The sequence below is a fragment of the Paroedura picta genome, chromosome 14 (genome assembly GCF_049243985.1).
Source record: "Paroedura picta isolate Pp20150507F chromosome 14, Ppicta_v3.0, whole genome shotgun sequence".
Classification (NCBI taxonomy): domain Eukaryota; kingdom Metazoa; phylum Chordata; class Lepidosauria; order Squamata; family Gekkonidae; genus Paroedura; species Paroedura picta.
The window spans coordinates 16,960,539-16,981,904 of NC_135382.1; the positions used below are offsets into that span (position 1 = coordinate 16,960,539).

The following is a 21,366-nucleotide window of genomic DNA, read 5'->3' on the forward strand; positions in this document are numbered from 1 at the left end:
GAACAATGGATCTTCATGCAGTTTTGTATTAATTTCTGTTAAAGAATACTTGCATAATTTTATGGTTGGGGTCAACACAATATGAAGAACTATATAAGGGTCGCGGTATTAGGGAGGTTGAAAATCACTGGTAGAGAGTAATCCTGTTGACTGTCTTTGCTGTTCTTTGTCCTCTTAGCAGGCAGCTCAGAGGAAGCCCTTAGGAGCAGAAGAGATTGTAATCCCAATTGGATCTGTTGCAAAACAGATCAGGGAGGTGGACCGGAACTTTCTTTAAGTAGTTCAGGGGTAGGCCAACAGGTCCTGGAGCTTCACCATTTTTGGTCATACAAGATTGGATTTTACTTCTTGTGGACTAACTGGTGACCAAGTTTGTAAATTCTCTGTAATTATAAGAGGAGTAGCCTGTGTATGATAACTATATAGGTTTTGAAAAAAGACTATTTGTCCAAGGAAACTTATAAGTTAGACAGTGAAGGAGTTCCATCCATTTGCTCGCCTTTGATTGACCAAAATAGTGCATAATTGTTTTGCTTTAGCACATCTTTAAGGTTCTTCCAAAGCTTTAAAGTATATTCCTTTTTTGTGTTCGTATATTTGTATTTTTTTTGTTCAAGTAGTGCCCAATGTGCCTTATGATCCTCTCCAGAATTATAGGTTTTAGCAGAGTGACATAATGAGATTAGGGTCTTTTTTTCTTTTACACAATCTTTACACAGTCAGTCAGTCAGTCAGTCAGTCAGTCAGTAACCTTTTATTGGCATAAAGGACAACAGTGTTTAAAAAAAATAGAACTGAACACATAAAGGGAAAATGGTCACCTAAGAATGGAAATATCTTGACTTTAAGTATGTTCAGAAATTGGAAATTGTATACTAGATTGTAGTCAATTATTCTAGCTCCATTTCCTGCCATAAAGGGGAACTCAATAGAATGATCACCATGAAACGAGCCAGTTAGAATATGCAATGGAAATCTTTAACCACTCCTGTGGAGCAGATAAAATAAATTAGTAAGGGCTGTGTGGGTGGAGAAAGGGCGGGGCCTGTCCGTGATAAAAACTCAGAGGGGCCACTTGGCCTGCCCTGGACTGGCTACGCAGATAGTTCGCTGCCAGGAAAGGAGCAGGCCCTACTCCTTTCTGCCCGCCCAGCTAGGAGCCTCGCCAACAGGGGGGGCCTTCCCGAGCCTCCCTACCAGCCTCCCACCCAGGCCGCGCTTGCCGCCCTGCCCGCCGCTACCATGGCCAGCCGCCTGCATGGAGGGGCACCTTGTGCCCCACCCACGGTGGGGCACCTTGCGCCCCTGCCCAGCCACTCAGGAGCCCTGCCGCCACAGTGACAGGCTAGGTAAGCCTCCCCATGCTACCCCCCAACACCCACCCTCCCAGCTCTGCCCCCCCACATTGCCCCCCATCTGACGCCGCTCACCCAACACTCACCCCCGCGCTCCCCCCACACCCCGATGCAAACCCCCGCCCCACTCGCCAACCTTCTGAGCCTCCAGCAGGACCCAGGGACAGCCTCATCCCGTTGCGCATGCCACAGCGCTGCCCCTGGGGCCGGCTCGAAGTTCCTCTGCTCTTCCTGACCCAACCCCAGCCATCCCTTTGTCCACCCACCCACCCTTCGCCGTGCCCTACTTACCCTTCCCCATGTCAACCCCTTTGGCGGCTGAGCTTTGATTCTAGTCTACATATAAGTTAGCTAAACATAAGACAGTGTAATTTGAGTCTTGATCCGTAAAGGGATGATCCAATCATCTGGACCTAGGTCTGTGTTAAAATTCACTCACTAGGAGCCTTCCCAATCCCACCTCCGAAACCACTTCTAGCTTGTAAGACAGATAACTATCTAGCTCTAAATCTTCTGCAGTCCATGTCTCCTGCACAGTAATTATATCAGAGTATCTATTAAAGAGAGGGATTTCCGGGTAGGTAAGGCAACAAAACCATCCAGCTACATTCCATGATATTATTTCCAATGGTTTGGTTGACCTTTCACAACAATGTTGGTGGGATTGTCAATTATGATCCACCTCATTAGATACTGGGTCAAAATCCATTAAATGATCAGAGGACTGAACTATCTCCTTGTTGTTGCTCAGTGGTTTGATGAGCATCACTGTTATTTGCAATTTGCAGCGTAGCTGAGTAGATCATGAGATTGTTTATCTTCCTTTATTCTGGAGTAATTGGAGGTTGTAAAAAGGATCTTATTGCATCATCATCTTCCATCTGATCATCTTTTATAATGCTCGCCAAAGAGCCCGTATATGGTTTCTTTTCTCCCTTCTGAGAAGAATTGATGTTAGTTTGCACCATAAGGTTCTCATGCTCTTCTTGGTGTTTAACGTTTTAAGTAGGAAAGGTTTTCAGGGATTCCAGCAGGATGCATAGATTCAAGGTTGATTCCCTTGTTTGTTGCAAAGAGTGCAGCATTGTTGAAGTTCAGTCTTTTCTTGCAGGGTTGTTCCTAAGATGTGAAATAGCATCAGCTTTTTAATCATTCCACATGGTGATTAACCCTTGCAGCGCTGTGTCTTCCTTTATAGGTCCTGTTTTGAATATTGAGAATGATCTTAATTTCATCTCCCAAAAAACCTTAGTAGGATAAATTCTGAAAGTGTCCAGATAGTTTTTCATTTTCATGAGGGTAAGAGGAGGAGTGTTTTGTTTCAGTGTCAGAATCAGGGCCATTCAGCACCCGGAAAATACAGTGAAAGGCTTACCTTTTGCTGACACCATATTTTTGGTGTTTTGCATAATGTCATCAGCATCCAGCATCCCAGCAGGAAACTGACAGCTACAGCCTCTATTTTAAAGCACTAGCGTGAGCAAGAAATATTCATCCAGCAACCACACTCTAAGGAAATATGTGGAGCTGAAGTAGTGCTATGTCTGCCTCCAGTGCCCACCATCTCAACCACCTCCCTCCCTGGAGATGCGGCTTGTTTTTGAAGCAAACTGTCTGGAGCAACAAATATGCATTTTTCTCCAACCAGTTAACATACAAAGCATGCCTCTCTAACCACTACCCCCCCCCCCCAAAAAAAAATCATGAATATTTTTGATCCCCCTATTTTGGTTACAAGCTATGCCTTGGAACTGCTTAATAGGAGGGAGTGAATAAACCTCTGCAAGGTCACAGCTGTTCTCTACTCTTCCAGCATCCGGTAACCTTTCGTGTTGTTTCCCTTCACCTTGTTTGTTTGATTTATCTGGAGGGAAGTTTCTGCTACCAGTTAGCAAACATTGATCTCCCACAAACTTGAGGATCTCTACTTGAACCATCTAGTCCAGAACTGCTTGGGAGGGAGGACTGAAGTTGGAGAAGCTGAGAGGCAAGAGGATTGATCCTTCCCACCACCGTCAAAGAAATCCTCCGCATAGGCTTGTACCGAGTCAATGGAATGAGAGCACATTATCTGGCTCTTCCAACTATCCCAATTACTCCAGCAGGACAAACATATTGTTGATACAAAGAGGAGTCAGCTCTGTTCCAAACTGCGACTCCATGCGTAGTAGTTTTGTCACTTTAAAACCAGGTGGAGGAGGTGAGTCATGTGTGGTTACTTCTGCTCTGTTTTCTGCTCTTGGCTTTTTGTTTCTTCAGAGTTCTCTCTCTCATTTGCCTAAGGATGTTCACTGGGTTTTTTTGCAGATGAAGTTATTATTCTGTTATCTGCTCCATTTCCTGGGCAATTTGCCCGCGGAGTGCTCTCTCACAAAATCTGCAATTAAGCATATCTTAATTAAATGTATCTTCCCCGCATTTAATTCTTGAATTCAATTCAGCTTTATTATCTTGTGCAAACTTCCAGAGATAAATAACTGACGCTCAGGCAGGAATTATTTTTTAAAGAAAAAGAAAATGTAACATTTTCTGGAGTGAAATGCCTCAGTTATCTGCCACACACCATCTTGCCAGTCTGATCATAATGTGGCATTCACTGCCAGAGGATTTAGCGATAGTCACAGCTATAAACTGCTTTCAAAGGGGATTAGATAGATTCACGAAGGATAGGTCTATCAGAAGCTACAAGCCATAGTGACTGAAGGGAACCTAAACATTCAAAGGCACTAAATCTCTGAATTCCAGAGCCAGGAGGTCACACAGAATCATAGAATCATAGAATAATAGAGTTGGGACTTCATGGGCCATCTAGTCCAACCCCCTGCACTATGCAGGACACTCACATCCCAATCGCTCATCTACTCTAACCTGCCACCCCTTTGCTTCACAGAATCAGCCTCTCCGTCAGATGGCTATCCAGCCTCTGCTTAAAAATTTCCAAAGATGGAGAACCCACCACCTCCCAAGGAAGCCTGTTCCACTGAGAAACCGCTCTAACTGTCAGGAACTTCTTCCGGATGTTTAGATGGAATTTCTTTTGAATTAATTTCATCATCATGGGAAGACCACGGTCTCTATGTCCTGTTGCTCGCCATCCAGAGGAAGAGGTTAGCCACTGTGTGAGAAAAGATTTGGACCATTTGTCTGATCTACCAGGTGTTATCATGGTGTTGGGGATTGCTACCTAGATGGATCTGTAGGTCTCAGTAAGGTATACCTCCCTCCCCATCTTCCGTCAAGGCCCAGGGAGCCTAGAATTAGGAATTTGCTCAAGGCATAGAAAAGCCAAATTTTGTCACTGGCTGACAGAATTGTAATTGTTACCAATAAGATTTATCCCCTTTTTATAGATGAAACATGGAAGTGTGTCCCATAATCTTCAGTGTCTGGAGTGTCTATTGCAATCAATTGGATTTCATCGAAGTCAACTGATTTGGTGATTGTATCTGTAGCAAGGGATAATGTTCAGCCCAAATGTGGTATCAGAATCCTATCAAAGAGAAAAGATATACTACGGGCAGTTACAAATAGAGCAAAAAACCCCTGAGCATCACATAGAGCCTTGGAAGGGTAAACTTTCCTACTAAAAATAGTTTCTGGTGAGTCGTAATAGAAGAACAGCTTGGTATCTTTGGGGTCAAGTCCCCAACCATTTTTCAGGGGTTGATTTTGGTTTTGCAGAGAGAGCCAGGCACCTGGAATGGCAAACCCGATGGGCTCCTGGCTTCTGCACTTCACAAGGCTGCGAATAAAACTCCACAAAGAAGGCCACCCAGTTTGTCCTGCATCTGTTCCCAAGCTATTATCCACAGAGCTGCGAGACCTGTAAGCAAGCACGAGGCTGGACGAAACAGAACAAACTTTCCATTTGATTCCGTGTAACACTTCATTTTCCTTTGAAACTGCATGTTTGCCTGGGCACATCCAAGGAAAACAGGGGGAAATGCTACTCAGCACAACAGATTTCTTCGACCATACCATGGAACAAGCAAACTAGTCATTGCCAGCTTACTGGAGGGATTAATGAAGGTAACTGGAAAACCTGGATATTTGGATCCAAACCAGAACAGGGGTTCAAGTCATGAGGGGGGTTCAAGGCATGTACACCTGCACGAGCACATGGTTGCACAAACACATACATGTACACAATGGTCACTGCAGGTTGTTCACATCACAACCAGAGTGAAACAAGGCATAAATACACCATTTACTTAGAAGCTTACTTTTGTTTTTGCATTTATATCTCAATATATATCCCACAGGTCTCGGTTACTGTATCTGTGCTCCTTATTTATCAAACCTTTTGTCACTCTGTTATCCATAGGAGTTCCAGAGTGATTCTCTAAGCCAGGGGTGGCCAAACTGTGCCTCTCCAGATGTCCATGGACCACAATTCCCATAAGCCCCTGCCACAAGTTTGGCCACCCCTGCTTAAGCATTAATACAACATAAGTTTAGATCAAAATCTACAAGATTGTGCCCTTTATTTTTTGGATTATAATAGCCAACAGCTCCACAACACGCTCAGTAACTTCAGGAATCTAATCAGCTAATAAAATTGTAACAAGTTGCTCAGGTGTTAAATGCTCAGGTGCACCAGATTCCTGCAAAACAGGGCCGATCAAATAAGCACATTGCTTAGAGAATAGTGAGCAATTGATTTGAGTTTACCAAGGTGATAGTCACAAAGCTTTTGTTCAAAAGGGAGGTCCCTATATCCCCCAGATGGGGAAATATTCAATCTGGCCATCCTAAAAGCTCAATGGTGGGAGGGATTTAACAAGTGTGGGAAGTATTGGGTCATGGATTCCTGAGTGACTGAAAGAATCGCCAAATCTTCTAATAAAAATTTATGTTGGATCTGTAAAGTGTAGAATATGATTGGCATTCAAAAAAAAAAAAAAAAAACGCAGTCCATTTTCAGTTTACAGACCTAATTTCTAGCCTACTTACAAGCATTTCCCCCCTCACTCTTCCTCCAAGGAGTTCAATGCTGCCACCTTGCGGGCTCTTTCTGTAATTGCATGGCAGTCCTTTTTTCGGCTTCCCTGACTGTTTTGCTAAAATATCACAATGCATTTTTGTTTTTTGCTAAATTCTCCACAGGGCACATCCTTCATGCTGACAATTTTCAAGGCTGCTCCTGTGATCGAGCAGTGGTGCTCCAAGTTTTAATGTTTAAGCATTTACTGTCTAGTTATGCCCATCACCCCTTTCCACCTTTTTGGTCCACATTTCCCTCTGTTTCAGGCACCCTTTTCTTCATTCTCACAATTGTTTCCCCAAGGTCTCTTACGAGTCTACCTTCGTTTCTTGCTTGCATTTCCTGGCAAAGACCAATCTGTCAACTGGCTGTCGACTTACCTGCTCCTCTCCCTCCACACTATAGCAATAATATAATACAAATATATACAGAACGAAGTCTGAATCCAGTGGCACCTTTCAGACCAACTTATTAAAGGTGTAAGATTATAGCTTACACAAATAAAACTTTGTTGTTGTCATGTTCGACTCTTGGCGATCCCATGGCACAGTAGTCACCATGATCCCCAATCCCGCACCGTCTCCCTCACCAGTGTAATGTTCTGGCTGGTGTCCATTTTGATTGGCTCTAACCACTGCGTTCCTTGTCAGCCAGGTCTCCTTTTCCCACTGACCAATCCTAGCACAACGGCTTTCTCCACTGGACCATGTAATACGTCCAAAGTAAGTGAGCCAGAGATTTGTGATTTTGCCTGCCGGTGATACATCAGATACATTCTTGGAAGGGAGCAGGAGAGGGGGCACAAGAATCATCACCTAGCCCTGCCATCCCCTGTGTACACACGGGGGTGGAGCTCTGCTGGCTGTGCTGGCTCAACAGCTCTGCGCATACAATGTGGGACCGAAAGCGCTGGAAGCATTTCTACGCGGTGGCGGTGGCAGCAGCAGCGGCAGCGGGGGGGGGGGGATTGGGGGTAGGAGGTACCCACTGCAGGGTGGTGGGGAGCATCATGCTGCTCTCCCACCATGGTGGGGGCGGGGGGTTGTCCCGGTCAGCTCTGTGGAGCTGGCTGGACTGAAGGATGTACCTGCTTCTCATCTGTTTCCAAGGGACCTCAAGGCCGTATGTCAACAAATCACAGATCAACAGGCTGCCCCCAATCTAATTAGAGGTTTTGGATTGAATTTCCCACTCTCTGAAAAGGTAGCCAGTGCAGGATAGTTGGCCCTTGCCAAGTTGACCTTGTTAAGCCATTTATTTTTATTTTTATTTTTTATTTGATTTGATTTCTATACCGCCCTTCCATATGGCTCAGGGCGGTTTACATACAACATCACAGGGGGATACATGGAATGAGTCAACATACAACACAGTCAATATACAACAATAACAACCCAACAGAGGTTCTAAACAACAACTTCAGTGGTTCCAACAATAGCAACATACAAGCTAAACTCCCTAGAGAGGTCAGGCTGCTTCAGGCCATGGAGGGGATGTCAGAGGTGTGGGGGGGGAACCTGTGGTCAGTCTCAGGCAAATGCCTGGTGGAGGAGCTCCCTTTTGCAGGCCCTGCAGAACTGTGGGAGTTCATGAAGCTCATTCCACCAGGTGGGGACCAGGACGGAAAAAGCTCTGGCCCTCGTTGAGGACCGACGTGCTTGTTTGGGGCCAGGGATCACCAGCCAGTTGGCAGTGGCAGAGCATAATGCTCTTTTGGGGGTATAGGCAGAGAGATGGTCTCTCAGGTACACTGGGCCCAGACCGCGTATGGCCTTGAAGGTAAGAACCAAAGCCTTAAGCCTGATCCGGAATTCAATTGGGAGCCAATTGAGTTGTTGAAGTATAGGCCGGATGTGAGATCTCCACGGTAGTTGGTGAGAATCCTGGCTGCTGCATTCTGCACCAATTGCAGTTTCCGGGTCAAGGATAGGGGTAGGCCTGCGTAGAGCGAGTTGCAGAAGTCCAGTCTAGAGGTGACAGTTGCGTGCATCACTGTGGCTAGGTGTTCTGGTGCCAAGTAGGGCGCTAGTAGTTTGGCTTGGCATAGGTGGTAGAAGGCTACTCTTGTGACCTGCGCCTCCATGGAGAGGGAGGCATCGAGGACCACCCCCAGGTTTCTGGCAGAGTGGGCTACTGATAGATGCACTCCGTCCAGGTTGGGTAGGCACGATTCCTATCTTGGTCCCTTCTTACCCAGCCACAGGACCTCCGTCTTTATAGGTTTGAGCTTCAGATGACTCTGCTTGAATCATTTTGTCACTTCTTCCAGGTATCTGGCTAAGATTTCTGGGGGAGAATCGGGGCCGTCAGGAGGAAGAGCTGGGTGTCATCTGCATATTGGTGGCAACCCAGCCCAAACCTCCATACCAGCTGAGCAAGAGGGCGCATGAAGATGTTAAATAGAATAGGAGAGAGGACCGCTCTCTGTGGGAGTCCATATGTGAGCTGATGACGGTTGGATACTCTCTCTCCTATTTCAACCCTCTGTCCGCGACCCTGTATCCCAGCTGTCCCCCTCATCCAGGCATCGGCAAGGCGATGAGCTCATGATCTAGTGTCAAACGCTGCTGATAGATCTAATAGTATCAGCAGCGCTGACCCGCCTCGGTCTAGTTGGTGATGGAGGTCATCCATCAGGGCGACTAGCGCCGTTTCCACCCCATAGCAAGGCCGGAAACCCGACTGAAGTGGGTCAAGGGCTGAAATTTCCTTCAGGAATGTTGATATTTGGTCCGCTGCAGCCCTTTAAACACATTCAGATAAAGAAAAAATAAACGGTACTGTAGTAATCATAATGACCATTATTATGAAGAGGAGAACGTGCTTGTACATGTGGCAAAATGAGGCCTGGAGGGGGATCGGTGCCCTAAAATGGCTGCCCTGGGCCTGCATGTTAAAATGGCTGCTGGAGGTAGAAAGGCTGTGATTGCCTACACTTCCCAGGAGACTCAGGGAAGGGAGAAGGTCACATGCTCCAATGGGAATGGAGGAGTCAGGCTCCACCAGCGGGAGGAGCGTGGGAGTATTTAAGCTCCAGACTTCCAGGGAGGGGGAGTCTCTCCAGGATCGCCAAGGGAGACAGTGGTAGATCTCCTCTGCAGAGAGAGAAGGCCCTGCTTGCCCCGGGCAGAGGACAGGGCCTGGCCTGACCCCAGGAGAAGCAGCCACCAAGCAGGAGGGCAGTGAGCCTGGCAGGCAAGTGGCCACAGGGGCCTCTCCCCCTCTTCAGTAGGGAGTGTAGGGAAAGAGGACTGCCTTTACTCATCCCTTTAAGTTCTTGCCCAGAGCGTGTGTAAGTGCTGTGGCTTGATTCCATGTGGTGTGCTGGAGGGAGTGTAAATTTATCTATCTGACTGTAAATAGTTCAATGAACTTGAGTTCTGCATATAACCAAGTGGCTGGTTCTCTGAATCACCTAGTCTCCCCCACTTGGGTACTACTAGTGCATTGGGAGGGCCCAGGGGAGGAAAACCAGGCAAAATCAGGTGGTTGCCAACTCTCCAGGCAGGACCCGAAGATTGATGGTTTTGGCTCAAGAAAACCAGGAACCCAGCCGACGGGTCTCACTGTCCCTGGGGAAGGGGTATTGCAGTCAGTGAGTGGTGGCAGCAACAGACCAGAAGGGATAGGCCCCACCCAGGGAAGGGGTGGAGGGCTGGAACAGGGCCCACAGGCTTGGCATCTGGCAAGCAGGCGGCCAGTTCTGCCACAGTTCCGCGAACATCCCTGAGGAACTGCCGCAAGTCCCTGAGCAAAGATGTACTGTGGCCTCCTGTGGAATACTATGAGGAGGAACTGGGCCACCCTACATAAAATTGGGGAAGCAGAATGAACTATGGGTTGATGGATTCAAGTGGGCAGCCATGTTGGTCTGAAGTAGCACAACAAAAATGGAGTCCAATAGCACCGTGAAGACCAAGAAAAATTTATTCAATGCGTGAGCTCAGACTAAATGGAACAAGGAACATAAGCATACAGATACAAGGCAAAAGTAAATTGTGGCAAATTAGTAAACTGTGTCGTAATATCCAAATTAATTGAGCTGTAACAGGGAGTGACTTGTTGCTATGCTCAAGAAGAAGAAGAAGAGTTGGTTCTTATATGCCGCTTTTCTCTACCCGAAGGAGGCTCAAAATGGCTTACAGTCGCCTTCCCTTTCCTCTCCCCACAACAGACACCCTGTGAGGTGGGTGAGGCCGAGAGAGCCCTGATATTACTGCTTGGTCACAAAAGCTTCATCAGTGGTTAGTGTGACCAGATTGTCCCACTTTTGGGGTTACCTAGGAAATTGTACTTACGTTGAAATTAAAAAATATATATTATAATACTATTTTTGTGTTCTATGCATTCTATGAAACTTTTTGTTGCTCCATATAGACCCCCCCCCCCCCAGTCAATGGTGTCCTGCTTTACCAATCTGGTCACCTTATGTTTGGTGGGCCTCTAGGTTCCCCCTGGAGGCTGGCATCCCCAGACCATTGGTTGTGCTATAAAATCCCCCCCTCACACACACCCTTGCCAGGCACACCTCTTCTCTCCAGGGAAACCCAGGTGAGCTCTGAGTAGACTTCAGTGGTTCTCCAGTTCTCAGATGGAGGCTGACATTGAAGCAATGTTTGGGCAGCCAGCCACAGCTGTCGCCTGCAGCTCTGGCATGCAGTGTCCCTTTTCCCCAGGGGAGGTGATGGGAATGGGAAGGAACTGCTCTCTGTGTCAAGATGAGCAGCACATCCAGTGTATTCCCATCATCTCCTGCCTGGAGGGTGGCACCTGTGTGCTAGACCTGAGTGAGAGCGTGTTCCTCCCTGCTAAGGGATTTTTCATGATTCCGCCATCTCTGTGGCCTGGGGAGCGAGGCGGTTTTCAGGTACATGCACATGCCTACAGCGGTTTCCCAGTGGAACAGGCTTCCTCGGGAGGTGGTGGCTTCTGAAGCCTTTGAAATTTTTCCACAGAGGCTGGCTAGTCGTCTGACGGAGAGGCTGATTCTGTGAAGGCTCAAGGGGGTGGCAGGTGACAGTGGGGTTGTGAGTGTCCTGCATTTTGCTAGGGGGGTTGGGCTAGATGACCCAGGAGGTCCCTTCCCACTCTGTTATTCTATGATTCTATCCTTTGGAGGCCCCACTTTCAAACCAGGGGTAGCCAGCCTCCAGGTGGGGCCTGCAGATCTCCTGGCATTATAGATCATCTCCAGATGATCAAGATCAGCTCTCCAGGCAGAATTGGCTGCTTTAGGGGGAAGGCAGGGTTGTTGTGCAAAGAAACAGTTGAGGCCTCCCAACCAGGTTGTTGTGGACATGAAACACTTAAGGCCTACTGCCAGGGTTGTTGTGCGGATGAAACAGGAAAGGAATGGAGTCCCCAAGTTTTGGTGCCATAGCTGGATAACCCCTTTCTTGGGCAGGTGACCATCCAGTTCCAGGGGCTTCCCAAGGGGACTGGGCTGGACTCTGAGCCCAGCATGACATCCCGGAACACGGTGGGGGAGGTTGCCAAGAGACGGGCCAAGCCCTCCTTTCTGACCTCAGCCCCTGTGGGTTCCGGGCCATCTCATCTGTTGGTTGGCGGTGGACTGGCTGTGGATGAGTTGTGTGCAGAGTGATTTTGCTTGTTTGTTTGTTGATTGCTGGTTATATTAGATTGGTTTGTTGTTCTTGTTATTCCTATTCCTAGTCTGTTTGTTTTCTTGTTGGTTTGATTGTTTCTTGTTTGTTTGTAGTTTTGTTTATTTGTGGTTTTGATTGTTTCTTGTTTGATTGCTTGTTGTTTGCTTGATTTATTTGTATATAGTTTTTGTAAATAGGTGGGTTTTTTTTGTTTGTTTCTTTGTTTTACCATTCTGTACATAAAAGATGTGGACGAGTTAGTCATGGTTAAGTGGGCCAAGGATCTAGGCTATCCAATAGATATGGAGACTTGGGGACATTTATGGAAGAAACAAATTAAGTTCTCAGATAGTTATGATTTGAGGGAAAATGTTTATAAAATGTACTTTAGGTGGTACTTAACTCCGTCAAAATTGGCAAAATGGTCTCAGGATACTGACAAGAGATGTTGGAAATGTAAGATAAATGAAGGCCACTTTTTCCATATGTGATGGAGTTGCCTGGGGATGGTTAAATTTTGGAATAAAATATATGTAGAACTTAAGAAAATGTTGGGTGTTAACTTCAAAAAGAAACCAGAACTATTTCTATTAGGTATAACGAGAGATGAAATACCTAAAGAATTGAATATATTGTTATTGTATGCCTTAACAGCAGCCAGAATGATGGTGTCCATCCAGGGCCAAGCAGCCAATGGGGAGGCACGTGAAGCACCTTCCTATTGGCCCCTCACCAGGACAGACCAAAATTCCATTCACCCAGCCCAGTCTGGCTGCCAGTCTGCTCCTGACCACTGCAGGGAGAGGAGGTCAGCAGGGCTGCCAAGGGGGATGAGAACACAGGGTGTGCCAGCTCATTTCACCCCAAGGCTGTCCTAACTGTCATGTCCAACTGTAAATTGCCTCAGAACGCTGACAGAGCTGGCAGGAGGCTGCAGAATGCTCCCCCTCCCCCCCCTTCAGGCCTGCTGCGAAGGAGCCTCTGACAGGCCCTGACTGAGGGAAGGAGGCCTTTCCAAGAGCAATGCAGGGGAGTCTGAGGGCCTTCCTTTTGAGGGGGGTAGGACTTTCCCCTTCTGCCAAACAGTTGGGTGACAGGGAGGCCACAGAAAAGCCCCTTCTCACTTAAAATACTGCTCTGGCCAGGGGTTAGTCACAGCCAAGCCATGTGTCTTTCTTCTTTGCAACTCTCTGCAGGTTTGAGGCCACTGCACAGTGTTATTCTGCAGAGGAAACTGGCTCTTTTGTCTCCTGTTTCATCTGCATAACAACCCTGTGCAGTAGGCCTCAACATTCAACCCCATGCCCTTACAGACCGAACAACTCCTCCCCTTCCTCTTCCCACTGCCAAGCTCTAGCGCCCGTTGTATTCTTGGAGACAACGGGCTTTGCCCCTAGTATGTTGTATAAAGTGTTACTGGAAGTTTAATTATGTTACAGTGGAAGACTACAAGATTTATGTTATTATGGAAATGTATTATTAATAAAGTTGCTAATAAAGTAAAAAAAAAGATGTGGACGAGTCATCGCATAATGTTGTAAGTGGGGTCTCCTCTCATTTTCTTCTGCCCTTCTCCCTTGGGGGGGAGTTGGGGGGCTCCCAAGCCATCTCCCCAACCAGCTCAGGCCCCAAGCAGGGCTGCGGGACCCCCTCACTGAAGCCCCTCCCCCAGTAAAAGCTGTTGTTTTGAGGAATGTGATTGGCAAAACGTGGACAGTTTGAAAAGAGACCTCCCCAACACCTCTGCACCCAGCGCCCTTCCAGGACAGCCCCTTCCCAGCCAGCGTGAGGCCAAGGGCAGAACCCTCAGGTGGCAGGCTCCAGCCAGGTCCCTTTCTGATCTTCCCTTGTCTCTTGCAGGGCACAACGCCTCCGCTCCCTCCTGGGCAGAGGCAACAACCAGATAGCTCCTCTGCCCACTGAGCTGGATTACCGGCAGGAGGCTGCAGGTGAGGAGATGCCCCACCCCTGCCAGGAGTGCAGTGGAAAGTCTCCCTGGGCTCTCCCTGCGGATGGGGGGATGGTTTCAGGCTGTTCTGATCCTCCCCCTGCTCTGGACACCTCTGCCATGCACAACATCTCTTACACCGCCGCCAGAACCCTCCGGGCTCTCCTGCGTATCCTTTGCAGGCCGCTGGCATTGCTGGGGTCTGAGAGAGGCAGAGACCCGGATTCGGACCTCCCCGGAGGTGAACTGTGTGGCTCTTGTGGCACCTGTCCCAATCCCATGCCAGGCTCAACATGGCGTGACCCTGGCAGGGGGCAGAGAAGGCCCAACTATGGGCTCCTTCTGGCGCAATGCATGCTCCTTGTGATATTTTTGCAAGTAGGAGGGGGGGGCACCAAGGGTGGGGGTGAGCTGTATTCTTTTTCCAATACAGAAAGTGTGATGCACACCCCTTGTGCCAGGAGGAGCTTGGGCTGAGCCTCAGGAGGTTTCACGGTTTTTAGGTTGGAAAGCTGGCCGCCCTCCTTCCAGCCTGCTGGAGATACGATCCCTCAGAGTCCCTCGGGTGGTCAGGGGAATCGTCTAAGAGGTTTGGAAATCCCACGTGAGGATCCAGAGAGCGGCCCATGAGGACGGGGGAAGGAAACACTGATCTCTTTCCCTGGCTCAGCCTCTTCTCTCGCTGTTTCCAGTTCCAGCAGCATCCCCACCTCCGACACCACGAAGGGACTATGTCCAAATTGTGGCCCGTCACATGAGTGGGGAGCATCAGGTAGGTCCCTTGGAACCCCACAGCCCTGCCCTGAGCGATCCCGAACCCCTCTCTGATTTCCCTCCCTCGCTCGCTTGGAGAGTCCTTGTGGGTGAGATGGACATACCCGTTGAGCCTGCCCTGCAGGCTCCCTGAGGGGTGGGGTCCTTGCACAGGCCTCTCCCGACTCACAACTGTCCTCTTGCCCAATCCAGAGCCAACCGAAGCGCTTCCTGAAAGCGGTTGCCCACCTCTGCCGGGAACAGCAGCGGCACACCACCCTCCGCCTGCCCTGCTCCAATAGAGACGTGGCTGAGAGCGTGAAGGTAGGGCTGCTTGGGAGACTCTTCTGATGGACGAGGGATGCGGGCGGGCAGGGGGGGGGCAGAGCCAGGTGACCCCTGCCATGGGTTGGAAGAGGGGAAAGGGGAGCATGCTCCTTGGAATTGTGTGGGGTCAGGTGGGGCGTAAGGGTTAAAGAAGGGGCAGATGGAGGGGCTAGGGATTCCTTGGGCTCCCCCTTGTCTCCTGGGAATGCCTCCTTGTGCCCACCCCTGCCTTGGGGCAGGCAAGTAGCAAGGGGCAGCGGCTCACTAAGAGGCAGCCCGCCCGATGAAGTCGCGCCTTGCTTGTGGAGAGGGAGCCCCCTGGGACTGTTCAAGGGGGTCCTTGTGGCCAGTGGCGTCCAATGACTGACCTCTGAGTTTTTGGGGATGGGGCTTGCCAGACCCACAGGAGGAGACCTCAGGCTCTCCCCCCCCATCACTTAGGCTGGTGCTGGGGGTGGCCTGGAGCTGGCGTCACTTCTCTTCCGGTGGCCTTGGCAGTTCCGGGTGACAGGGGAACTGACTCCATCCCCTTCTCAGAGAGTCCTACCACCTCGGAGGACTCGTGGGTTGTGCTTGGGCCTCGTGCTTGGGCCCAATGGCCTCTGCCCACACCGGTGGGATGGAGAGAATGGATGAACAGGAGGCTGCAGGGCCAGAGAGAGCCTGCTGGAGTCCAAGGGCTCAGACCGCCATTGTTTCCGCCCACACGGTTTCCTCCCTTTTCTCCCCCAGGAGATCATGGTTCAGTCCCTGGTAGGGACACCAACCTCCTGCGTCCTATCTCTGCAAGCCATCACTGGCCTCAGGTCGGTCTTTCTTCCAAGGAGCAGCCAGAGGGAGGGGAGGCTGGGGCTGGACATTCCAGAGGAGGAAATCCCACCCTCTACGATGGGAAGAAACGGCTGCCCCCGTGGCCTATCCACCAACCTGTGGGTGGCCCAAGGTGCAGCTCTTTCGAGCCCTTTGCTCGACCGCCCTTGAGAGGAGCGTGAAGAGGGAGCCAGAGGGGAGGGGTCTGGCCGGACTCACTAGGGAAGTCCATGTTTGGCCCATGTCTGCTTCTGGGAAAGCCCGGGGAGGTGTGTGCTGGAGGGGGTCGGATCACTGTGGCCGAATCTCTCAGCATTTTACAGTGTCCAATCCTTCCCTTTCTCCCCAGCCGGTTCCAGCCTCCATTGGAGGAGGACCTCCGCAGGTCGCTCGTTTCCCTGGGCACTCACCTTGTGTGGACCTGCGTCTCCAGCAATGAGAACGCGGCAGGCCAGGTAGGTTCCCTTCGGACCCCGTTCGCAAGACCACAGCCGAGGGGCTGGGATGGGTTCTCCTCTCAGCACAGGGAGAGGCCCTGGGGAGTCAATGTGCTACAGCTGACCGGGCCTGCAGGCCTTTTCTCCCACTGCCCACTTGCCCCTCCTTTCTTTCTTGCAGGCCCTGGAGGGGATGTTCAAGGGGCTGCTGAAAGAGGCCCCCACCACTCGCCACCTGGTGGGACTCCTTGACGTAAGTGTGCAGGAGGGAGGGGGCGGAGCATGGAGGGAACGGGACAGACAGTACAACCGGGTGGGTCTCAAAAAGGCCACGGTTCTCCTGCTGCAGGCAGGCAGGCAGGCGTTCAATGGGGGGTTGGTTCAGGGACGCTGCTTCTTCCCACAGCATCTGACCTACTGGATGGAGGTTGGGGAGGCTGAGGTACGTGCCCAGGCAGCCTCCCTCTGCAGTTCCCTCCTGCAATTCGCCCGGGACCTGCCCTCCTTTCAGGTGAGTGCCCCCAGCACACCCGATGGCTGTGCCCCGGAGGGAGGGAGTCCCAAAGAAATGGGCGAGGATCATCCACGAGTCCCTTGCATGGTTCCGTGCCCAAAGCGCAGCCCAGAAATCCCCTAAAGGAGGCTGCAGGAGTTGGCTGTGGCCCCCTGATGTTTCTTTGGCCTGGCTGAGGAGGAAGTCCCCCCTGGGCGAGGAGCTGAGGAAGGAAAGGAGCCTCCTTGAGGACGCCCAAAATCTCTCTGGAGATTGGCCCCCTGGGGCTCCCTATCTCGAGCTTTATAGGTGGAGGATGGGGAGAGGGGTGGAGAAGCCAGGTCATTTAGATGCAGCGCTGCTATCCCAGTGGTGGGCATTCTAGGTCCCTAAGATGGAGATAGCAGTGCTTGCAATCCAGGGAGGAGAGAGAAGGCCTGTGCTCCCCCCCCATTTCCTCATTCCTGGGATGCTCCCTGCAAACACCTTGTGGTGGTGGGGGGTGTCCAGACCCGCTCTGGCCCACAGCCCGAGTCCAGTCCGAGGGCAAGTGTTTCTGAATCAGGAGGCGGTGGAGAGAAGAAGGATCTGCACGGGGTGGGTCGGCATCCTCGGGCCAGAGAAGGGGCTTCTGAGGGCCTGGGAGCTTTCAGGTTTTGCTAAAGGGGCCTTTATTTTCCTTCCCTTTAGAACGCCGCCGAGCCCCAACTGGGCAGCCTGGTAGCACGGCTGGCGGTCTCCCTCCTGGACCCCGAACCCGTCATCTGGTCCGGGAGGCCGTCAGCCAGCTCCTTGTGCTGCTGTTGCAACAGAACGGTAAGTCCCAGGGGGCAGTGGGGAGCCGTGGCCCTTTGGGCTGTCCTCCGTTCTGCATCCAACTCCCTTCTTGTGGCTCCACGGCATCGAATGGTCCATTCTGCTCTCGAGAGCCTCCATTCTTCCCCACCGCTGTTTCTCCAGAACAGGGCCCCTGGGGAAGATGGGAGGGCCCAGAGGCTTGTGCACAAGGGAAGGGGGCCAAAGGACGCCTCCCATCACAGAGGGACAAGCTGATTGAGCGTGTCCCACACAAAGCCTGCTCTGGGATGTCCGAGACTGCTTAGGCCAATTGGAGCAGGATCAAAAAGGATCTCCCCACCAGGCATGCGAGAATGCCTCTGAACTCCCCTGACCAATGGTGGGTCCAGCCAAAATAGGGACTTGGTGATCCAAAATGGTTGATCTGGCAGGGTAGGAACCCAGGGAATGGAAGGGTTCATTCCCATGGAAACCCTCAGGGGTCCCCAATCTCATACCCTTCAAGTGGCCCCTCGGTCCCACCCTGGTTTGGGCCAGTCTGTCTGGGCATCTGTGGAGCCTGTGACTGTTCTCCCCTGCGGCTCAGCCATACCTCTCCCCGGGTGCCCTTGGCCCCTGCTCCGCCCCATCAGTCCCCATGGAAAGTGGGCCTCCGTGTACCCCAGAACAGGGCCTTCATTCTCCAAAGCCTGATCCCTGCACGGCTCCTCCGGAGTTGCTCAGGGAGCGAGGAGAGGGGAGAGGAGGGGAGGGTGGGAGGCCCTGAGGCCTGTGGGGAGAGAGGGGAGAGGGAAAGGTGCAGAGGGGGCTGAAGAGGCACCTTTGCTGGGTGGGGCCTCTGAGCTGGAACTTGCACTCTCTTCCTGCCAGGGCTCCGTGGCAAGGGCACCTCATTCCTGTGGTGCCTGCAGTGGAAGGGGCAGCCCTTGAGGGCACGGCTGTACCAGCTTGTGCGGGTCAGCGAGGTAAGGAGACCCTGAGGGTGGGCGGGCCTGGAGGGGGGTCCTTTGTAAAGGTCAGGGAGGGCGTGGAGCAGAGGGCATCTCGAACCCTCTCTTCAGCACACAAGTCACACAGCCGCCTCAGAGATCATCTGGAGCTCTCCCTTTGGGTGACCTCTCCCCCTCCCTTCCCCTGGTCTTTGGAGACTAGGAGGAAGCACGGAGAGGACTGGCCTTTGCCCCAAGGGGCCTCCATCCCCCTGGTCTTGGGGAGAGGAGGAGGAAGGGTAGCGTCTCTGCCCCAAGGTGCCTCCTGTTTCCCTCTCTCCAGGGGTTGAGGTCCGGGAAGGAGCGCTACTCTAGAGGAACGGAGCCCAAGGCTGTTTCCGCTTCCTCTGGAATGGAGGCATTCTAAAAGTGTGTCTTTTGGGTTTCAGCTCTTCGGCGTGTATTTCACAATGCCACAAGAAATGGAGTTCCTGACCACGTGCTGGAATATGGTGCTGAGCCTGGCCCAGGAGTGGAGGAGAGTCGGGGGCCTGGTTTTGATGTACTCCCTCCTGGGCCAGGGGTACAGCCTGATGGAGGAGGAGCAAGAGGTAAGGCATGGGGTCATGGAGGGGAAGGGGGGTGGGTGGAAGCCAGCTCGGCACCTCTTTCCTGGGGTGGGAAAAGAACTAGCGGGGTGATGGGTGGCCTTTTTCTGTCTTCCTCTGCAGGGAGAAGGCCTGCAAAACCATTTAGAGCTCCTCCTGTCAGAACTGCGGCAGGGGCGGAAGGTCCCTGCTGAGATAAAGTTTATAGTCTGCAGAAAGGTAGCCTATTTCCCAGAAGAAGAAAGGGGGTGGGTAGCTGTGAACACAGCCCTGTCCAAACAGGCAGAGCTGGAGCCCCACTGACTGACTCCTCAGCAAAGTTTTCGCTGTTGAATGGGGAACAAACGCCTAACCCCCCCCTCCCCTGTCCATGGGCAGGTGGCTGAAACCGACCTCCAGATTAGACCTAGTGCTGTCTGCTTTGAGGAGAATCAGGAACTGGATCCCCTCCTCCAATCCCTCCTTGCAGTTGCATGCAGGGCCTGCCCTGAGCCTGTGGCCAGGGACTGAGGCAGCCTGAGAGCCATCAAAACAATCCCTCCTGGAAGTGGGAATTTCTGCTCTCCTTCCCTGCCCCTTTGAAACGGTAAACTAGTAGATTTGTGTAGCCCGATGCAGCCATATGGCCAGCCGCTCCCAGCCTGCTTGTCTCCAGTGTTTGCACCCAGCTAGGATCCAATATTTCCCCCCTGGGAAAGGGGTCAGGGAAAGGGGTTGGGATCCTGCTTGTGTGTCTATAAAGCTCAGGTCTGGCTTCAGCGCTTGGTCGCAATCAATTCTTCTGTTCTGCGTGTGACCTTGGCAAGGTGATCTGTCGGTATGTCCTTTATTCAATAAACTCACTTTTGGTTACATGCCGAGTCGTGGTATTGGCCATGCGGGAGATTTGAAAAAGGACTTCACAGCTGCACTTGACTGAGGTTCTGGCCCTCAGATTTCCCCAAAGGGTCAAGTTCCCTTCTAGTCATTCAATTCTATGGTGCCCTTTGCTAACTCAGTATCCTTCCTTTTCAACCTTCTACTGTCCCCAATCCTGCGTTTCTCCCCTTCCTTAACAGTATAGTGACCATGTGTCACAAAAATAGCGGGACAGTCCCAACTTGGCTCCAAATGTCCAGTGTCCTGGACTATTGTTGGAATGCCCCGTGGCGTCCGTGACGTCCAGCGTTCTCTACTGTGCCTGGCCTCAGCCACACTAGGCCCAAGATGGCGTCCGGTGTTCGCCCAGCCCCGGCTGTGCTGCAGCTGAGCTCGTCCGGCTTTCTGTTTCTTATTGTCTTTGCCTGGCCCTGGTGGCACTGAGCTCTAGCCGCACTGCCTCCCCACGCACATTCTGCCGTGCGTCTTGATAGGCTGCTGCCCGGACTCCGCCTTCTTTGCTCGGCGAGTCCAGAGGAAGAACGGCAGCACGTGGAGGCGAAGGCGAGGTGGGAGCTGTGCGACTGCGAGGTGGCGGGGAAAAACGCGGTCTTCACTTCAGACCCAGGAGCTGAATCCGACCAGCTTCTTTCTTCTTTCTGCCTGCCCTGGTGAGCCTCCCTGTCCCCCCGTCTCCTCCAGCCTCCCATGGCCTGGGAAGCCTGTGCGCCATGTAGCCTCCAGCCCCAAAGAAGTCTGCTGAGCCCATGCTGAATGTAATGTTGGCTCCCAAGCCCTGATCTGGCCAGGATTCAATATGAATTCTTGCGTGCAATTTGCACCCTTCCCTAACAACAAGCATTTGGGCTGGCCTTTATAGAAACACCTCATTTACCATTATCCCTGTGTTGTTAGATAGGTGGCAGAATACAGCAGTAATATACCATCTTGCCAGTACTATCATATTTGTCTTTAGTAGGTGCTGTGCTTTAATGTGTGTGGAGTGTGCTTTAATGTTGTGGAGTGAGGGCATTCTATAAGCATTGGTACTAATGCACCTGTGCGAATATGATTATACAGCTTGCACTCATATAAGATGTGTTCCGTGTTCTCTACTTGACCCTCGTTACAGATACAGAGCTGATCCTTGAGAGGGAGTCCATCAAATTTCCCACTCAAGTAAGCAGAGGGTAGGGCATTGTGATGAAGGAGAGCAAAGGATCTCCTGTGCTCAGGATTTACCACTTTTCTTAGATACTACATCAGGGTGTTCCTGTTTAGGAGATCTTTCCTAAAAAGTGGGTCCTGAATATTGCTGAGATCATGTTGCCTCTCTACTTCTATCACTCTTGTCTTAATAAGATTTATAGCCTTGTCACAAAGCAAAAACAATTGTTATGAGAGAACATAGTAGCACAACTTTCTAGTGAGTGCAATTTGCCAAGGTGCGACGAATGTGT

The 21,366-nt window shown here is 51.1% G+C and overlaps 1 protein-coding gene and 1 long non-coding RNA gene across 2 annotated transcripts; both read left to right on the plus strand.

Moving 5' to 3' along the window:
* Window positions 1–13,477: 13,477 nt before the first annotated feature.
* Window positions 13,478–16,222, plus strand: LOC143823484 (uncharacterized). The gene is made up of 5 exons (XM_077309858.1): window positions 13,478–13,482; window positions 13,806–13,894; window positions 14,586–14,665; window positions 14,860–14,970; window positions 16,133–16,222. The coding sequence occupies exons 1-5, from the start codon at window positions 13,478–13,480 to the stop codon at window positions 16,220–16,222; spliced, it is 375 nt and encodes a 124-aa protein (XP_077165973.1).
* A 176-nt stretch (window positions 16,223–16,398) lies between these two features.
* LOC143824064 (uncharacterized) lies at window positions 16,399–17,470 on the plus strand. The gene is made up of 3 exons (XR_013226677.1): window positions 16,399–16,473; window positions 16,627–16,731; window positions 17,404–17,470. It is a non-coding gene; the product is annotated as an uncharacterized LOC143824064 (long non-coding RNA).
* Window positions 17,471–21,366: the final 3,896 nt, after the last annotated feature.